General features: G+C 42.5%; 1 protein-coding gene across 3 annotated transcripts; it reads right to left on the bottom strand.

The window, feature by feature from the left end:
- Positions 1-5,732: 5,732 nt before the first annotated feature.
- LOC135705245 (probable ATP-dependent RNA helicase spindle-E) lies at positions 5,733-20,483 on the bottom strand. 3 transcript variants are annotated; one of them, XM_065226855.1, is made up of 8 exons: positions 20,364-20,483; positions 20,051-20,304; positions 18,303-19,370; positions 17,096-18,244; positions 7,458-8,933; positions 7,274-7,395; positions 6,953-7,201; positions 5,733-6,880 (listed from the first exon to the last, which is right to left on the bottom strand). In XM_065226855.1, exons 2-8 carry the CDS (start codon positions 20,234-20,236, stop codon positions 6,748-6,750), a joined length of 4,383 nt encoding a protein of 1,460 aa, XP_065082927.1. In that variant the 5' UTR covers positions 20,237-20,304; positions 20,364-20,483; the 3' UTR covers positions 5,733-6,747. The 3 variants fall into 3 exon arrangements, with proteins under 3 accessions (XP_065082927.1, XP_065082928.1, XP_065082926.1); XM_065226856.1 differs by having other exon boundaries at positions 20,051-20,301; XM_065226854.1 differs by having other exon boundaries at positions 20,051-20,301; positions 20,375-20,483.
- Positions 20,484-20,748: the final 265 nt, after the last annotated feature.

Genomic DNA, 20,748 nt, shown 5'->3' with positions numbered 1-20,748 from the left:
TCTTGATGCCTCTGTAACTCCCAATCCTGGAAACCCGGAACGTGCCGTAGAAAGCCCCATGGAAGCCCCCAATCCCTCCGTCCTGCCATCAGCAGCCTTCGTTCATCATAGTCGTTCCGGACCTGCTGTCGGATGTGGAGAGGGGGTCTTCCAACCCACTCACTATGGCGAGTATCTAATGAGACTTGATGATTGTCAGTTATTGCCTGATGTATCTGTGATTTCCAGGGAGAGCAGTCGTTCGATTCCTTGCCGCAAGCAGGACGTCGTGATCTTCTACCAAAACGCCGGTGGAATGAATTCTGATGTCGAAGAGTACCACCTAGCTGTATCGGATCGTTGCTACGATATTATTGTCCTGTGCGAAACGTGGCTCGATTATCGAACGCTTTCCAGTCAAGTCTTCGGTCCTGACTACGAGGTCTTTCGTTGCGATCGGAATCCTAACAACAGCCGTAAATCTACTGGTGGAGGTGTCCTTGTAGCTGTCCGTAGCGGGTTGGAGGCAAAGGCCATCGAGAACGATTCATGGAACTATGTGGAGCAGGTTTGGACAGCCATCAATCTGGGTGATCGCACACCATTTCTATGCGCTCTGTACATTCCACCTGTTCGAGTTCGCGACAATGAACTCATCGATACTCACTGTCGTTCAGTTTTCACAGTTGTCGAAAGTGCCACTCCAGTTGATGAGATATTCATTTTTGGTGACTTCAATCTGCCAGGTGTTTCGTGGAGTCCATCTCATAGCGGATTCCTGTACCCAGATCCTGATAGCTCTACATTTCACGCAGGAGCTATTAGCCTTCTCGACAACTACAGCACAGCGACGCTTTCTCAAATTAACCATGTAGTTAACGAAAATAGTCGTAGTTTGGACCTCTGCTTCGTGAGCACACAGGACAGGGCTCCATCAATTTCTTCGGCTCCTTGTGCATTAACTAAGCTAGTTCCACATCACCCTCCTCTAATTGTCACTGTTCTAGTCTAGTCTACACATACACAGCCAGTACTTGAAAGAATCCTGGAAAATGATACATCTATCATTTTTCTTGTCATTATTAATGCCTGCTGCACATCAAGGATGTGAAACAAACAATAAAGCGGCCAGGCCTACTGTGTAGCGTTTAGTTAATTTTTGTGGAAGTGAATGTTTACCATGTCTACTTAATAAGTATAGACAGTGGTTAACATTTAATCCACAGGTAATCAAAGAGCGGGGACATACCGTACCAACCGCTCCGTATGCAGGATTTGAAAATAGGCTATATAAATCGTTGGGAGTGACAGAGCTAAGAAAGTTAATGTACACTCCTTGGTTGTCCGATCTCCTGGGATGGAACACAGGTATTTACCCCTTGTGTTCGAGCGTACAGTCCTCCCTCCGTACAAGCGTGGACGGCACCGCCCACCCACTGCCATCCCTCAATCGATCCAGCCGACCTCAGTCGAAGGACAACAGAGAGCGGTGTGCGGACGTAACCTATACGGAGGGAATGCTGTATTCACCTAGGTTATAGCGCCCTTGCTCGCTACCATTTTCTTCTAGCGGTTGGGACCTGAGCACTAACTCTTGTCCTAGCCCTATATGGCATATGGTTATAGCGCCATTACTCGCTTTCTGAAAAGAGAAGAAGGGAAGGGAAGGAGAGGAAAAGGACTTGGAAAAAGGAAATGCGGAATTCCTTTCCTCATTAGTATTTGTATCGTCAACTTTTATGAAAACTATATAAATCATTTTTCCTTGGTCAGAGGTATTATTACGACATTTGAATAAGATTGTCTTATCATTTGTTATTCAAAATTTAATGTTATAATGATCAACATAGCCTTGGATTATCCAATATAAATCGGTAACACTGTCCTGCAACCGATGATTTTTCTAATCCGAAAACTAAAAGTTACGAAAAAGGACTGATGCCTTCATTAAGTTCCACTTTCACGCGACGTTCAATGGTTAAACAAGTAAACAAGTTATTAAAATGAAATCACGTTCCCGAAAGCAGTCAACAATGTATCTTAAACCGGATCAAGCGTGCGCCCTATTTTTCTAAACATTCCGACGCGTTCCGCCCAATATCTATCAATTACGTTTTTCTACAATAGTAGCCTGGGATAAATCCTAATTCGACCGACACGTGTTTGTTGAAAAATTATATTCTGCCTAATATCAGTAGTCAGTAGTCATTAGGAAACCTGTTACTATATTACCACATATGTATCCTTCTTTCATGAATTTGTTTTACGAACATGATCTAACACAACCTTTTTCTATGACAAAACTATATTCTGATAAAATTGGATCATTGCCTAGACCAACCATTGAAACTAAAGAACAAAACAATTGGCCACGTGTCTGGAATAATATTAACTTAAAGAACCTGAACTAAAATGAAAAATCTATTCTTTATTTACTTTATAATAGGAAAATTGATCACAGAGCTCATTTGTATCGCATAGGTATTGCTGACATCCTTAATTGCTTATCATGCGGATTCCTCGAAGATCTTGAGCATATATTTTGTCTCACCCTCCTCTAATTGTCACTGTTGAGGATAAACTCGTGCGTGATTTCGACGACTATTCTGCTACGGTTTCTTATGACTTCCGTAAAGCTGACCACCGTAGCATCATAGATGTATTGTCTAGCATGGTATGGGAGAACATCCTTGATCCAGATGACGTTGAGGCTGCAGCGCAAACCTTTTCACATGTCTTGGTATATGTCATTGATATAGACACGTCCCGAAAAGAACTCACCACAAAGTGTCTCACCCTCCCTGGCAGACGAGAGAGCTACGTAGGTTGAAGTCAATCAAGAGAGCAGCATTGAGAAGATTTACGAAGTATCGCACGCTTTCTCTGAAACTACATTATGTGAGGCTGAATCACATGTACCAGCGAGTCAGTCGTGAATGCTTTTCAAGTTTCCAACGAGGCATCCAGCGCAAACTTAAGCTACATCCGAAATCCTTTTGGAACTACGTGAACGAGCAACGTAGGGAATCCGGCCTCTCATCGTCTATGGAATGCAATGGAGAAGTTGCTGCCACCTTTTTCCGAAAAGTTTGCCAGTGTATTCACTAATGAGATACTAACTGATGACCATATTAACCTGGCTGCCAGAACGTTCCAGTAAATTATCAAACGCTGGATGCAATTGATGTTAATGCAGACCTGATGGAGTTCCATCTGTATTTTTGAAGAGACATATTGCTAGCTTGTTAATTCCGCTTCTTCGCCTGTTCCGAATGTCTCGCTCCAGTGGCATATTTCCATCTTGCTGGAAATTTGCGCACATGTTTCCCGTCCACAAAAAAGGAAGGAAACGAGCTGTGGATAACTATCGAGGAATTACATCGTTAAGTGCCGTTTCGAAGCTATTCGAGCTAGTGATTATGGAACCGTTGCTGTCCCATTGCAAGCAGTATTTGAGTGCTGATCAACATGGGTTTACTGTCGGCCGCTCTACAACCACCAATCTGCTGTGTCTCACATCGTAAATAACCGAAAGCATGTCGGATCGGGTTCAAACGGACGTTATTTATTCAGACCTATCCGCAGCATTCGACAAGTTGAACCATGCTATTGCGATTGCTAAACTCGGCAGGCTCGGTGTATGCGGTAATCTTCTGAGTTGGTTTCGATCATATCTTACCGGTCGGCAACTAAAGGTTGCCATAGGAGATTGCAGATCAGCCACATCAGGTATACCTCAGGGAAGCCACATGGGACCGTTAATTTTTATACTGTACTTCAACGACGAGCATCTGGTCATCGAAGCTCCTCGGTTATCATATGCAGATGACCTCAAAATCTTCCTACGAATCTGCTCCATTGCGTCAACTGAATGTATTCGCTAGTTGGTGCAGGTTAAACAGAATGGTAGTGAACCGAGCCAAATGCTCCGCTATTACGTTCTCACGAAAACAACAACCGATAATATTTAGCTATGACCTGCTTGGCTCGACAATCGAACGCGTGAATCAGGTGAAAGACTTGGGTGTGATCTTCGATTCGCAGCTTTCATTCAAGCAACACATCGCATATGTTGTTTATAAGGCGTCAAGAACTTTAGGGTTCATTTTTAGGATAGCTAAAGACTTCACTGATATCTACTGTCTAAAATCTCTCTATTGTTCGCTTGTTCGATCGACGCTTGAGTATTGTTCAGCTGTTTGGAACCCAAACTACAACAACAGTGCCGAGAGAATGGAATCTGTTCAACGTCGCTTTCTTCGTTTTGCGTTGCGTAGATTGCCTTGGAATGATCCGTTTCGATTACCCAGTTACGAAAGCCGTTGTCAACTTATCGACCTAGAACTTCTCCGGACTAGAAGAGACACAAGCAGAGCCCTAACCGTGGCCGATATCCTGCAAGGAAGGACAGATTGTGAGACTATCCTGAGGCAAATTGACCTGAATGTTCAACCCCGACCGCTTCGTAATAACCTTATGCTCCCCCCTATTCTGCGAGTCACGTGACTCTCTCTCACCGGTGAGGTGACAATAGTCACCTCGTGTGAGGTGACTCTCCATTTGATTTGCATGGAGAGTCACCTCACACGAGGTGACAATTGTCACCTCACCGGTGAGAGAGAGTCACGTGACTCGCAGAATAAGGGGGGCTAAGACTGCCTCTACGTCGCACAAATTATGGAGCGTACGGTGCGATTTGCGGACTGCAGAGAACATTCAACAGAGTTGCATCTGTTTTCGACTTTCATCTCTCCCGTGATGCGCTTCGTCGAAAGTTTTCTTCTGTTTATCACCGGCAGCAGTAACTGACTATAAGATATTAAGAACAACATGTGAAAAGGGCATATAAGCTTTTTGTAAACAAACCTTCTTATGTCCTATTTTCACCACCCCCATGACATTCACGTAAACCATCAACATCACTGGATAGGAGAAACTTTTCCCTTCCCGACGATGCTGTTGTTTTGCGTGAGCGACACTTGGTTGGCGAGCAAAGGGCCTACAAAGGTTTGTTTACAAAAAGCTTGTATGCCCTTTTTACATGTAGCTCTTGATATATGTTTTTTAATGTTTTTTTATGTTATGACCATGCTTGAATGTATTTTTTTACCATAGTTGATAAGGTTAAAATCATTGAGGCTTCATCCAGCCTGTTGATGTAAAACAACAATAAAATACTAGAACCGATTGTGGCCATCTTGGATTACAAAATGGCGTCTGGCATCGATTTACAGCCTCTACACGTCGTCCCCTATCCGGAAATTATCATATTGTAGGGAATTTGACAGTTTTTCTATGTTTTCTATGTTGAGAAATTCGAGAATTGAAAAAAAACTCAAAGGATGATTCCAAGAAATAATGAAAAAAAAAACAATCAACGGTGATGTCAACAGAACTTCTACACGGTCGTTAAAAAATCTCACTTAGAGAGATATTAACTTCTCTGATGAAAGAGACATTTCTAATAACGTAGGTTACTCAGCGCTGAGGTTTTCCCAATTTGTTTTAAACTGTCAACATTCGGAGGTGATTTTTTTTAAAAGAACTACTACACATTTTGAAAATCTCGGGTTTTTCAGATTCCGAACTTGGAAATTTTAATTTTTTAATTTTTAGTTTAATTTCGGATGATTAAAAACTTGATGCAGTTTGTGCTGAAGTATAGTAAATTTTATTGAATGGATTATTTTTTCTTGGAAAAGCTATGTTTAATATATATATATATATATATATATATATATATATAAGTACCTTTTGTTTCTGGTGAGATGAGTCGACTTGCTAGCTCCAATACCGTAACTACTGGACACGCCTTGCTGAATACGAAGGTAAGCCGGAATTATTCGACATGCCTTCAGCAATAAGCAGTTAGTGACGTTGATGCTTTGAGACCGAAGTAAATTCCAGATTTCACTCAAATTCAGGCTACAATTTCTCTCGTCGTGAAAATAAAGTTCACTTTAACATAACACATGCGTTGATAGTAGATATGATCAGCATACGCGTAGATTGGTTACTTAAACAAACTTTAATGTGTTTTCTTTATTCTGGCCTACTTTTGAAAGATACAAAAAAAAATGTTCCACTTCATGCCCTTTGAATTTGAACATCAAAATCCCATACACACGATGCAACTAATATTAGCGCCTTAAAAATCACTTCTTTTTTAATAGAAATCCCGTCGACATCCCCATTGCAATAGTAGCAGAAACGCATCGCAGGTATAGAGCTTTAAGGTGAATCGCTGCGGAAACCTTATTTTTGAATAATCTTACTATCACCTTAAAATTTCAAGATCACAAATTTCAGCTCCCCCAAACATATAGCAAAGAAACTGGAACTTCACGTTTGCTGCGGTGCAGTAAACAGGGAGTTAAAATTTCAAGAGCTATATCGCAACAGAGTCAGAGATTTGTGCTTAATAAACTTGAAGTGATAGGGCACATCAGCTATCATGACGGCCATCTTTGAACTCTTCCAAGAACTCGTGTTTTCCTCGAGCGGCTGTGGCTGTGACTGACAGACTCTATAGGACGGTATTCAATCAGCTTTAGCGAATAGGGTATTTTCCCATATCTTTATTTCTGTCTTTGTCCATGGGACATGACAAAATCTATCGATATAATAGAACAAAATGAATAAAACAAATTACGAATTCAGACTTTAACATTAACGTCCGAACATAGAATAGAGGTAAAACGGCAAAGTAAAATGAAAATAAATTGGAAATTCATAAACGAAAAAAAAAAAGCCAAAGGTACTATTATCTTAGCGGAACTTGATCTGTGATTCGCGGTCACGATGCAACTTCGAGTAGAGGTGAATACGCAGCTGAGGCAATGTCTCCAGAATGGTGTTGCACATCTGGCATGAGATACCGTGACGTGGTAGATTGACATCCCTGTAGCGATTGAAAGGAAAAAAAAATAATTAGAAAGCTGTCCAACGACACACCTTTTGATCAAACACATACGTGAGAGCCAACTTGTGCAGCTCGCGGCAGTGTTTCTTCAGGAAGTCCAACTGCTTGGCACTGACCGGCAGCAGGTTGAGCGGAGGCAGAAGCGGGAAAATCGCATTGTCGTAGATGTTGAAGTCTTGCTTGCGTTTCTTCGATGACGAAGACAACGACTCGACCGGATTTGCGTCTTCTTCGATCCTCCAGCTGTAGTCATTCGGTGCATGGCGTATGTCCATGAATTTACGCTCGTGTTCCAGAATTCTAAAATGAGAAACAATTATCGATTATTAGTGAGAGTACTATCGGAGGTGATATTACTGCAGGGAAAATTACTTAATGATATACTGCTTCACTTTTGCTTTCAAGTTCTCGATCGAAATGTCACCAAACTTAGGCACGGTTTGGTCCTGATCGGTGTGCAGGATGGTATCCATGGTGTACCGCAGAGCGTTGATCTGAAGAGGAATGTTTGTTTGAAAATCTTTCATATCAATGAGTGATAAAATGTCCATCTTACCTCAACTATATCGTCATCAGATAGAACGATATCTAACGTCATTGCCAAGTCGTGTTCTGGGTAAAGTGATTCTCCGGTGGTCTTATCGAAACCTAAGCCCGTAAGAAGGGAAACAACGCGGGTTCCTTCCTCATCCTTCTTCACCTGACAGGTGGGACAGAAAATCAGTGCCATCAAGACGCCAAAGCCGGGAATGTTAGGCATCAGAGAAGCTTGTCGAACGACCAAACGATTGCCTTGTTCGTGAACATACGCACCAACGAGCAACTTTTCGTGAGTATCCTGAGGATTGGAATCCAACAGGATGGAATTCACCGAATCATTTTCGATTGTAACGGGCTTCATAACTGAGGATCGGACCGTCGCTGAAGCGGTTGTCTCCAAAGGACTGTGTGGGCCCGAGAGCAAAACCTTGCATCGCAGTTTCTCTTCAGGAGGAGAAACATCTTCCAACTCATCTTCTACGTACATGGTTTGATTCATTTTTGACGAATTGTACACTTCATGACGGATGTCTTCGTCGAAGGACATTTCCCGTTGCTTACGCTCACGTTGGTCGTGATCCAACTTGGAAATGTAGCTTTCTTCAGCGTACTGAGCGAACTTCAATCGGATGAGTTCGGAATTTATAGGAAAATCGTCTCCCTTCTTCAGGATAACACTGGCCACATTATTTACTACCGAATAGATTTCCGCAACGAAAATCTTCCCGAGAGTCATCTCCTTGAAACGATTGATAGACTGTGCGGTCCAAATGCCTTGTGGTGAAATAATGGCCGAGGGCTGAACCTCTGTCAAAGAGGCCTCAAATACTCGCTGAGGAATGTCTTTCATGTACTCTAGAGGGCCGTCTAATTTCCTGAAAGCTGATTTACCCAAAATCGCCGAATGACCGTAATCCATAAAGAACACGGTATACATTACTTGATCAGTACGCATGTTCCTGTAGCTCTTCAAAATAGCTCGAGCATATCGGTCGCTACCCTCTTCAAGGGGAGCAGCTACGACTTGACCGACGCTGAATTGATAACCGGATTCAAAGCGCTCCAGCTGGTACATTCTCGAGTTCAGCTTCGAATGGATGTCCACAAATATGTCCTTGTTTTTCGTATCTTCCGGGCGCAGATAAAACTTATTGCAATGTACCACGTTCGTCACCTGACATACCATAGCGGCCTGATGGATGGCCGGAAGCACCGAGAGGTGAGCATTGCGGATCACCTTGCGCCGTGGAACCCATCCGTTGGCGTCCTCCCAGTGTCCCAGTTTCATTTCCGTTGCAAAATCAATGGCATCTCGCTGGCGCATGGTTTTGATTTCCATGATCCGGTTGCGGGCACCCAGTTTGCGCAGTTTTATGGCACGATACACGTCGGCATGTACCTTTCCGGGCATGAACGAACCCCGCTGATCGTGTTCATCATTGCTGCCGAGGAACGTGACGAAAATGCGGTTGGTAGTTCGATCGTACATGACCTGAAACAGAAGGAAAGGAGAAAATGAGTTATATATATATATATATTATCAAATTATGTTTTTGAAATCATATTGATAACAAATTTTGATATTCGTTTTTTTTTTGTCATTGAGGTTAAATTGATTAAAACAATGTATGCACATTTATCACTGAAATCAACTTTTTCAATCTTTATTTGGTATTAAGTCAAAATAAAGTATTTATATAATGAATTCCAGAATTTTAGAGATAATGTAGTGACTTCTGATAACATATTTATCAGGATACAAAGCAGGAATCACACTGCTTTGTTCATGTACAATACAAGGAGAATTATGAGTTATATCACAACATTTTTTAATAGTAAAGATTAAACTGTGAATAGAATGCCTCCGATTACTAAATTTGACATCGAAAATTTAATATCCCGGTTACTACAATTTTTAAAATAATAACAAATTTTGTTATGTTTTTTGTTTTTTTTTTTTTCTGCCATAATAATAACAATATATTGATTACTTATTTTGTTTAAATTAACGAAAATAACAACATCAAAACCCATACATAACACCGGGGTGCATTTTACCCCACCCTTTTTTAATTAGTTCGTTTATGCTCAGTCTTGTGTGACACTTTGCGGAGCCAAAAATCCGTAATTTTTAAATTAACATTTGTAACAGCAGTAAACCTAGAGTTGGTTGGAAATGCAATCTAACATGAAGCTTTTTATTAGCTAGAAAACGAGCTTAGAAGAGGGTAGGTGGACACCCTCTTCTAAAATCATTCTCTAGCTAATAAATTATTACACTAAAGCTTCATGACACTTTGATTGTAACAACTCAAGGCGGGAATAGCGGTCAACAATGCTGATGATGGTACAGCACGCAACACAAACACCCTACTGCTTTCTCTCTGAGATGACCACGTTGGTCATGACGAGAGGAGCAATACAATAGTTGGGTAAAGAAGAATTGCATTATAACACACCATCGACTGGAAATGTTCTCGGCGAACGTGGGGCTTTAGGTAGTGATTTAGGTTGCCTGTAGATTTGAAGACATACTTCAAATCTCCGCGTACATCATACGGGTTAGGCAAAAGGTGTGCGTTTGACTTTGTACTGTCGCATTAATGGCCCTTCGATCATTTTCAACTTCTATTCAATTTTCATACTGCCGTACTCGAACGGAACTATCCACCGACCCTCTTCTAAAGATCATTCTCTAGCTAATAATTATCAAAGAATCTTATTATTTATAATTATTCCTTGCGTGAGTCGCATCGCGTCGCGTCGCGTGTCGCGTCTACCCTGGCCGCGGCCTAAGGGAGCAGATGAGTTTGCTGGTCGAAAGATCATATTTGATTACCTTTATATGGGTCCCCTCACATTGCTCAATCCCAGGCAATGAGAATAGGTGCACAACAAGGCGAGATTAATGATAGAAGAATTTCACATGATGATTTTTTTCCTATCTGAACGTCACAGTTCTTTTTTTTTTAAACTTTATTAAGGAGACTTTCAGGTCACAGTTCTCTTCTAAGTTGGTAAAACGATTGGACAAGTAATTCTCTTGGGCGGTGGTTACAATCCATTACTCCAAATGTTTCTTCGAGAGCGGAGGTCTAGATGTAAGCCGAGGATTCATTCGCGTGATGTCAAGACTTATGTCCAACCACTACTCGCTAGGCGCACATCTCTATAGAATAAACCTCGTTGACAGCAATATATGTAGGTGCAGAACCGGTTATGATAACATCGATCACGCAGTTTGGCATTGCCCGGGTAATGACGCCTCCAGAGCACGACTATTGGATACCCTAGTGGTCCGAGGTAGGGTTAGGCAAAAAGGTGTACGTTTGACTTCGTACTGTCGCATTAATGGCCCTTCACTAATTTTCAACTTCTATTCAATTTTAATAAGGTAGAGAACTACTTCGGCCTAATCGCTTATTTTGGGCCTATCGAGCAGAAAACATTAAATAAATCCATGATTTCAGAGTTAACAAGTCAATTATGCATTTGGAACGATACTTTAGTTAATACCCAACGAAGTCAATGAGAACGCGTGGTATGAAGATTTGCACCTATTATTCCCAAAAACAAAAGAAGCGCTCCGACCGAATCAATTTTTATCATCATCCGATAGGCCGAAGTGAATTCAGTGGCGTTTCAATGCGTTAGGCCGAGTTTAGAATCCGTAGGCCGAGTTTGGCGTCAAGAAGCAGTGTTAGACTTTTGACAATATCTCAACGATTGGTTTCTCTTTATCAAATCTTACGGTACGTACGGAAAGGTAAATAAATTTAGAAGCCATCAGTAATAATAACATTCCGTTTGGTGCTAAACTGCGCTAGATTAAGAAAGACTAAGTGTGGGTTGTGCTTAATAGGCCGGAAATGGGGTAGTTAACCCTACTACCGTACTCTAATGCAACTATCCACCTACCCTCTTCTAAAGATCATACTCTAGCTAATAAATTATCACACTAAAGCTTCATGTTAGCATTTCCAACCAAAGCGGCCACGGATGTCATCTACGTTTTTGAAGTGACAGAGACGCTTCTGTTTGGTTTCGGAGGTTAAATCATCACCAACATTGGAAACAAAACGGCTCTTTTCAGGGCCACCAAGCTTATTACAGAAAAGAGTAGGAATTGAATTCATCTGCCTGTTTGTCCATATTCAGAACCACCGACAACACAAAATGCTCATGTAATCAAACTGGAAGCAGGGATACAAATTATTTTGATCAACCTTGATCAACTTTGAATCGCCACGGCCGGATATTTTCGATGGAAGAAGCAACAATCTAGCATCTAATTCGACGAAGACGTCAGGAAACATTTCTGGATCAACAATAGAATAGAGCCCATCAGCATTTGTAAACAAACCGTTCTAAAGCCTCACAAATCGAAGGCCGCTCACACAAACCAACACCAACATCTTGTAGGAAGAAGTTTCCCCTATCCGATGATGGTGTTGGTTTGTGTGGGTGGCCTTCGCTTTGTGAGTAAAGGGCTTTGGAACGGTTTGTTTACAAATGCTGATGGGCTCTTTCCTATTGTTGATCCAGATTTGTGAAGCCGAGTTATTTACGAAAGAGAGTGTCGATGAAGAGAATCGATCAATGTAGATAGGACCTATTGAAAAGTGACGCGAGATTTGTTTTCCGTACTGAGCTCCAGGCTTGCTTCCACTCACTTGCTATAAAAACATGATTTTCTGAATTTTGAAATCATTAGATGTTATAATCATATTTTGTACTTGTTAGATACAAGAAGAGGTTGAAAGGCAACTGTTTGACACATGAAATCTGTCAAATTCGCTTTCAGATAGTCACAATCAGCGATTTTACGACTCGCGAGCGCTCACTCTGAGTGAACGCTCACAAATAATAAAATCGCTTATTGTAACACTCTCAAAGCGAAATTGACAGGTTTTATGAATCAAACACTTGCCTTTCATCCGCTTCTTCTAACAAGTACAAAATATCATTATAACGTCGAATGATTTCAAAATTCAGAAAATCATTTTTTTATAGCAAGTGAGTGGAAGCAACCCTGCTGAGCTCCAATGCTACCGACGCCAGGGAGGCACCTCCCAGAGATGTTATGCCTTAGAACATGCCGATGGCGCCGACTGAGATTGGACCCAGGCCTGCTGGGGTGAGAGGTAATCACGCGAACCACAGACCAGACGCCGATATCTATCACGGCGAATGAGAACGACCCAAATTTGAGTTTAGTTATCTCAGAAATAAGAAATAAAGTGCAGGAACTCAGCGATGAGTTAATTTGCCTCATGTTTTCCCAGGGTTTTCCAGGATTTTCCAGGGAGAAAATCCCGAATTTGAGAAAAGTAAAGATTGGATTCACTCAGTCTATTGGCACTACTCCGAGACTGAATAAAATTTTCGTCAATCTCCTCATTTTCTGGCAGATTTTTTAGGTTTTCCATACGAAATCATGAGACAAATTTACTCATCGCTGAGTTCTTACACTTTTGGCGATTATGAGTGAACTAAACTCAAATTTGGGTCGTTCTCATTCGCCGTGTACGCAAAAAGAAAATAGCCAGTGTCGCTACTTGATAGCAAACTACTCATAATGGGAGGAGTCTTTGTAGTTTTTATACCACTTGGTTGCACATCATTCTGCTTTAACCTAAAAAATATAAAGCAGCGCTGCTGTCTGGTATCAGCTCATTTTCGCTTCGGACTGCGTGGTCAGCAATAGCAGCAGTAGGTCGTGGCTGGTCGTGGCAAAGAAGGTGCCAATCGTCATCGCAAATTCTTCGAGGTAACCACCATCCGTCGTCTGGCTCGCCGTGGCAGTGCCTGACGTATCTCCGGTCTGATCTACGAGGTGTGCTGAAGGTGTTCGTGGAAAATTAGGTCCGTGATGCTGTCACCTACTCTAAACACGCCAAACGTAAGTGGCCATGGATCCTCTTCAATAAAACGGCCCTTTTCAGGGCCATCAAGCTTACATCAGTAAAGAGTTGGAATAGAATTTATCTGTGCTTGTTTGTCCATATTCAGAACCACAAGCTCCCAACGACCACACAAACTTGGTAGCAGGGGTGCAAGTGATTTTGATTGATTCTCGTAATCAACTTTCTTTTTGAAAAAGATTACTACAAATTTGGATCGCCTACAATTCAAAAACGGAAAGAGTTGAGATAATAGATATTTCAGGCATAACATTTGATAACGGCACAAAAGCATTTGTAAACAAACCTTCTAAGGCCCTTTACACGCGAACCAAAGCACGCCCACGCAAACCAACAACATCATCGCATAGGGACAACTATTACCTTTCCGAAAGTGGTATTGGTTTGCGTGGGCGTACTTTAGTTCGCGTGTTAAGGGCCTTAGAATGTTTGTTTACAAATGCTTTTGTGCCGTTATCAAATGTTATGCCTAATTTGATCAATTAAAAGAACTTAATGCTCTTCACATTTATTCCGTCCACTAGCGGTCCTACGTCAAGCTTCCGTTCGTGCCCCTAGGCACAGACCCTTCTACTTTTTTTTTACATTTAAAGTAAACCTTTTGAAAAGTGACGCGAGATATAATTAACGTAGATTCGCACGAATCTAGACTGGGTGCTCAATTCGAGCATTGCTTGTAAAAAACTCTTCTGAACCATCAAATCATTAGAATTATTGAATCCATTTTGCTTTGACGATAATGAAATATGTATCAACTTTCAAAGCATTGAAAATGGGGGGAGAGGTGCCTAGTGCAGCTCCACTAAAGCCCATTCCTTACTCTCTCCTCTACCTGGATCCCCCCGGGACCACACTGAAGCGACTACCTTCGAGGGGACTGTGCTCATGCACTTCTCATCTCTCAGTGCTAGCTGGCGTTGCTAGATCGCTGCTCCTCTCTACATCCCAAATGACTTTCTCTGGACACATTTCATCGACGACATTCTGCACGTTAAGGACAGGCATCTCCCTGTCTCGCATCTTAGTTATCGTTATCGAAAATAATATTGTCCATGATTTCACCAGCACTCCAAACGCTGTGTCATATGACTTCCGTAGAGCTGACCATCGCAATATCGTCCATGTGCTGTCTAACCTAGAATGGGAGCATATTCTAGATCCTGTAGACGTCAACATTGCTGCACAAACCTTTTCTCACGTCTTGGCATATGTCATTGCCAGACACGTTTCCAAAAAGAACATCCATATCGACTCTCGCATCCCGTAGATGACGAAAGATCTTCGCTCGTTGAAAAGAACTAAGAAGGCTGCTCTCAGAAGATTTACTAAACTCCGCACACTGCCGCTGAAATGCTACTACATATGTCAGACTCAACCACGAGTATAAGCGGTTAAGTCGTCTTTGTTTTCAACGCTATCAAAAGAGGATTCAACGGCGGCTAAAATCACACCCGAAATCCTTCTGGAACTTCGTAAATGAGCTTAAGTCGGCTTACCCTCTTCCATGATTGTTAATTGTGAAACTGCTGGCAATCAACAAGACATTTGTAACATGTTCTCAGCCAAATTCGCTAGTGTGTTTGAAGACGAGCAACTCTTCGCTAATATCATTACTTCCACGGCCAGTAATGTTCCTTTGGTCAACCAAACGCTCAGCATGGTCGAAGCCACTACAGATACGATTTCTAGAGCAGCATCTAAACTTAAGACTTCAGCTAAGGCTGGACCCGATGGTGTTCCGTCGATTATTCTTAAAAAGAACATCACTTGTCTTTTAGATCCACTGCGCCGCATATTCCAGCGGCATCTTTCCGTCTTGCTGGAAGACTGCGGATATGTTTCCTGTTCATAAAAAGGGAAGCAAACGCGACGTAAACAACTACCGGGGAATCACGTCCCTGAGTGCTGTATCAAAACTTTTTGAATTGGTTGTCATAGAGTTCCTAAATGCGCAAGCAATATCTAAGTACAGATCAACACGGATTCATAACTGGGCGTTCCACAACTACGAACCTGCTGTGCATAACGTCTTACATCACAGACAGTTTGATTGCTGGGACCCAAACGGACGTTATCTACACAGATCTTACGGCAGCCTTCGATAAGCTGAACCACGTATGTAATTGCGATCGCTAAGCTTGATAGGCTAGGGATCGGTGGAAATCTTTTGAGATGGTTTCGTTCATACCTCACGGAGCGCCAATTGACAGTAACTTTGGGTACTTGTCGCTCAGCAAGCTTCTGCGCAAAGTCCGGTATACCTCAGGGTAGCCATCTGGGACCATTGGTATTTCTCCTTTACTTCGACGACGTTCACCAGACGTTCACAGAGCCACGATTATCGTTTGCAGACGATCTGAAAGTTTTTCTGCGCATCCGCTCACTCGCCGACTGCCGTTCTCTCAAAAATCAGATTGAGATCTTTGCTGACTGGTGTAGTCTAAACCGACTGGTGGTCAACCCAGCTAAGTGTACGGTTATTACTGTCTCACGCTAGAAACAACCGACTGTTTTCAACTACAATCTACTAGGCACGACTATCGAACGGGTGCATTGCGTGAAAGATTTAGGCGTTTTTCTAGACTCGAAGCTGACATACTCATACCATGGGGCTTATTACGGATGTCACTTCACGGTGAAAACTTGTCACTTGTCGTCACGGTGAAGTGATTCCCATTTGATTTGTACGGTAATCACGGCTCTTATTCTGCGTATCACTTGCTTATCACCGTGTAGTAACACCCGTAATAAGGCCCCATATATCGTATGTCGTCGACAAAGCGTCCAGAACGCTTGGCTTTGTCTTCAAGATTACTAAGAACTTCACAGACATTTACTGATTGAAATCGCTCTATTGCTCTCTCGTACGATCTACGTTGGAATACTGCTCTGCAGTCTGGAGCCCGAACTACAATAATGGGGCCGAACGAATTGAATCTGTGCAACGACGTTTTCTTCGCTTCGCGATCCGTAAACTGCCTTGGAGATACCCACTTCGTCTTCCAAGCTACGAGAATCGCTGCCAATTGATCAAAGCCGAGCCCTTACGTATACGAAGAGATGTTTTCAGAGCCATAACCGTCGCCGATACTCTGCAAGGAAGAATCGACTGCGAAGCGATTCTGCAACAAGTGAACATTAATGTTCAACCTCGATCACTACGCAACAGTCTTACGCTGAGACTTCCACTTCTTCGCACTAATTATAGCTTAGGGAGCGCTATTTACGGCTTGCAGCGAGTGTTCAACCGAGTAGCGTCGATGTTCGATTTCCACTTGTCATGGAATATGCTTCGCCGAAGATTCTCTGCCTTTTTTGCTGATCGAAGGCGCTTGACACCCAATAGCTAAGCGTAAAATTTAAGACTTATACATTTTTAGTAACTTGACAATGTTTTCCTAGTTATATAATATGTACTTTTTTTTACAACACATCATTGGGACTATTTCTAGTCTGTTGATGCAAACATAACAAATGAACAAATAAACAAATGAACCTGCGAAACAAGATTCTCTTACAACTGAGCTCAACGGTCAGGACAAATTCTACAATTGATACCACATTTTAACCTTCTATTAGGATTGAGTACGACCCGAGCCCTGGAGCTTCCTAGTTTGAAAAGGGCTTATCAGCTTTTGTAAACAAAACATGTTTGTTCTGACCTCAGTAAGACGCAGTTTCCAAGGGGGGATAGTTAAAACCGAGAATGAGTGAGTGAGAAACCACTTACCTTCATATTCTGAAACTTGGTGGAGTCTCCCTCGCAGAGAATCTTCTTAATCTGCATCGTGTACAGTGGGCCGATGTATTTTTCGTGATCGAAACCGGTGAAGAATACGGTGTTACAAGGATCTCGTCCACCCAGCTCGGTGAACGACTGACGTTCCATCAATTCCTTTCCGCCAACCGACATCGGAACGTAGTAGTTTGGATAGAACGCCCCGGCCATAATCACCTTCAGAATAACCGTCTTCTCACGTGAAGACCAAACAACCCGACCCGGTCCGGATATTTCCTTCATGCCAATTTTGTTGAGACGATCCTTTAGTTCACGAATCAGTTCCGCCATATCCATGAGACACTTCAAATCCAGGGACATGCGGCGAGTCCAGTTGGCCATATCACTTTCATTGCCAGCCTGCTCTTTACGACTTTTCCAAGCAATAAATGCATTCAGAATCGCAATTCCGTCACTGCCGGATCCATCGGCCCAGTACATCTTTTGTGAGTATCCCCGCACGGAGCTCTGATTCAGGAAAATGTTCTTCTCATTCATCCCCGCCGCGATAATAATCGATTCCTCCAGTACACTGAAGATGTATCCCAGGATGATCATTTTGGAAATGCGCAGATCCAGTGGGAGTCTTGCCATGATCCGTCCCATGTACGTCAAGTCCCCATCGAGTTGTTCATACTTGCCTTTAACCGTCTTCACTAGCGCTCCAAGTTCCTTCAACTGCAGAACCGTGTTTCGAATGTCACTCAGATCTGGCGGGTTCATAGCCAGCGCAAGAATTGAATGAGGTGGACCCATTTCCAACAGTTTAGCTTTCAAAACTACATTCTCCAACGGACAACGGAGAATTTCTGGCGAGGTCGAAAAGGCCATCTGATTTTCGTAGAAGCGACGATCGACCAGCCGATAGACACGACCATTCATCAGACGTCCAGCACGACCGGCTCGTTGTATACAGTTGGCCTGAGAAGCCCAATCCGTTCGTAAAGAAGAAAAGTTGGTTACAGTATCAGTGAACAGGACACGCTGTAGGCAGAAATCGATAATGTACACGACGTCCGGAACAGTAATGGAACTCTCAGCAATGTTGGTCGAAAGAATCACTTTGCGCTGTCCTGGGGCTGGTTTACGGAACACCTTCACCTGAAATTGAATAAATAATGTAATATTTTCGACGAACAAACTGATTAATAGAATGTACCTGGTCATCAGCCGGGAGCATTGAATGTAGACGATGGATGTCCAGGTTGGGTTTTTCGTTGTTATCTGGAATTCGGGACAACATCTCACGCAGAGTGCGATCCATCCGGTCGATCTCATTAATACCCGGCAGGAACATCAGAACAGATGGTTTGTACAGCAGGTTTGCTTCGTCACGAGCATCGTTCTCGACAATCCTATCGCACACGAGAACCAGCTTCGCGCCAACAGTGTACATGTGTGTCGAAATTCCAGGATTCTCGTAATCAATCGCGAAGTCCATTCTCAGTTTGTCCAAATCGTCGTAGTAGTAATCATACACGTTGTACAGTCGTGGTCTGTCGACTGAGATGATCGGTGCCGTTAGATAGCCGATTTTCTTTGGAGTTTTGAAATATTCCGAGAACGCCTTGGAGTCGATCGTAGCCGACATAAGGATAACTTTAGTTTTGGTAGAATTCGTAGCCAGGAATCGGCGAACAACGATCAACAAAAAATCCATGTCCACTTCACGTTCGTGGATTTCGTCCAAAATCACATGAGTGTAATTGGCCATAGACTTGGAATTAATCATTGACTGCAACAGCACACCCGTAGTTACGTACAACAATCGAGTATCGGGACTAACACACTCCTTCAATCCAACCTTGAACCCCACCAAAGATCCCAGTTCACACTTTTTTTCTTCAGCCACCCGCCGGGCAATGGACATAGCAGCAATCTTGCGTGGTTGAGTCACAATAATGTTGCAGTATTCCTTTCGATGAAAGGCTTCCTCCAATAAGAACTGAGGTACTTGTGTCGTCTTACCGCAACCGGTAGGACCTTCCAGTACGATAACTGGATTTTCCCGAATGCGAGTCAAAATCTCATCCTTCGAATAGCGAATAGGCAACTTGTTCTGCTTCAGGGTGAAATTGTACTTCTGGAACAAAGGAAGCATCATCTCTTTGGCCTTCAGCGCTTTAGTGTGCTCTTCATCTTCGTCGGCCATCGAAGACTCATCATCAACGTCTTCCAGATTTGACGTGCGCGACGTAGACGGTCCTGCCGCTTCGTCCAGGAAGGCCTATCGAACGGAAGCAGAACAACATAGGTTAATATTCAGTTGGGCTACATTTAATAGTGCTCTGATGATAGGTTCTACCAGCATTGTATCGCAGACTACATAAATTACGATTACAATTCATTTACTTCTGATCTGATTAACTCTATCGAATTTTCTAACATTTTCCATATAATAATTATGAAGCTTTGAAAATGCTCATGAGGGGTTGTTCATTAACTACGTACAGTTTTTTTTTTTGGATTCTTGACCCCCCTCTCCCTGCGTAGACAATTGTCCATAAATTTTTTTTAATTTGTATGGACCGTGGATGATTGCCAACCCCCTCCCCCCTAAACTGTCTATGTAGTTTATGAACAGCCCCTGAGCAGGATTGCAATATTATTGCTGATTGCATCTGAAACTGAATTTCCTAAAAAAAAAAAAAAAATGCAAAAAGTTAGTACACGTTTCCGTTCAATCGCTTTGGTGTCTTCGGAACACTTGTTGCTTTCATCATAAGGAATAAGTGCACCGAAGACACCCAGACGGAAAACAAGATTTTTTTCATAATTAAAAACGCGCTTATTTGTCCAGTTTGGCAATTATAATATAATGGAGTCCAACATAGTGTTGGCAAAATCGAACCCTTCCTGTCTTAACATCGCTGTGCTTGTTCCCACAAAAACGCCAAATACGCTTACATTGATCAGCTGGCTTTCTTCCTCCTTGATATATTTCCCGGCGTATTCCTTGCCCATTTTCTCCCTCTCCGGCATTTTGTTGAACATGGTTTTGTCCTCCACCACGGTCGCATTGCAGTAACCGCCGGAAATCACGACCCGGTTGAACGGTTTGCTGAAATCGAAGAACTCGTCGATGTCGTCCATTTTTCTTTTCAATGGAAACGCACTACCACTAGCAGCTGCAGCAAGGTTCCAGGTACTTCTTTTGTCTGCTGGAAAATGTGGATTTTGGGTTTAAACCTTTAGGAACTGGATTTAGCAGTCCACACACTTCGCACGCACCAAGAACCACGTAGTTTTACAGTAAAAATGGACAATCTTCGATTCGACTTCACCTATTATTTTTGTTTAACAAGAGATATAATATTATGACACAGCTACACAGCCGAACGATACAAGCATCAAACGATCAAACACGAATGAAGAGTGTAGGCTTGAGCGATCATAGATCGATCTTTGGAAGACAGAGCCAACATCGATCCGTCAAGGTCGACCTTTCTTTGAATATCGCCCTATCCTAGAAGAGTGCACTCTTAAAATAAATCCAATAAATCCAATAAATCACAGCAGCGGAAAACATCCATGTGAATTTCACATAACTGATCCCATAATTGGAAATTGCACCACTAAATCACATGAACGTTATGCGTCCAATC

Source organism: Ochlerotatus camptorhynchus, unplaced genomic scaffold (assembly GCF_037179485.1).
Source record: "Ochlerotatus camptorhynchus isolate MF236.1 unplaced genomic scaffold, CSIRO-AGI_Acam_v1.1 ptg000263l, whole genome shotgun sequence".
Taxonomy (NCBI): Eukaryota; Metazoa; Arthropoda; class Insecta; order Diptera; family Culicidae; genus Ochlerotatus; species Ochlerotatus camptorhynchus.
The sequence above is the reverse complement of the archived record's forward strand: the minus strand, read 5'-3'. Positions and strand labels throughout refer to the sequence as shown.

What these genes read in the sequence shown, in the direction of transcription:
- LOC135705245 (XM_065226855.1), bottom strand. Translation starts at nt 20,236, where the DNA reads ATGGACGACATCGACGAGTTCTTCGATTTCAGCAAACCGTTCAACCGG. An exon ending in AAGAAAGCCAGCTGATCAAT is followed by an intron (nt 19,371 to 20,050) that starts GTAAGCGTATTT and finishes TCCGTTCGATAG; the next exon opens with GCCTTCCTGGACGAAGCGGC. An exon ending in TGCTCCCGGCTGATGACCAG is followed by an intron (nt 18,245 to 18,302) that starts GTACATTCTATT and finishes ATTCAATTTCAG; the next exon opens with GTGAAGGTGTTCCGTAAACC.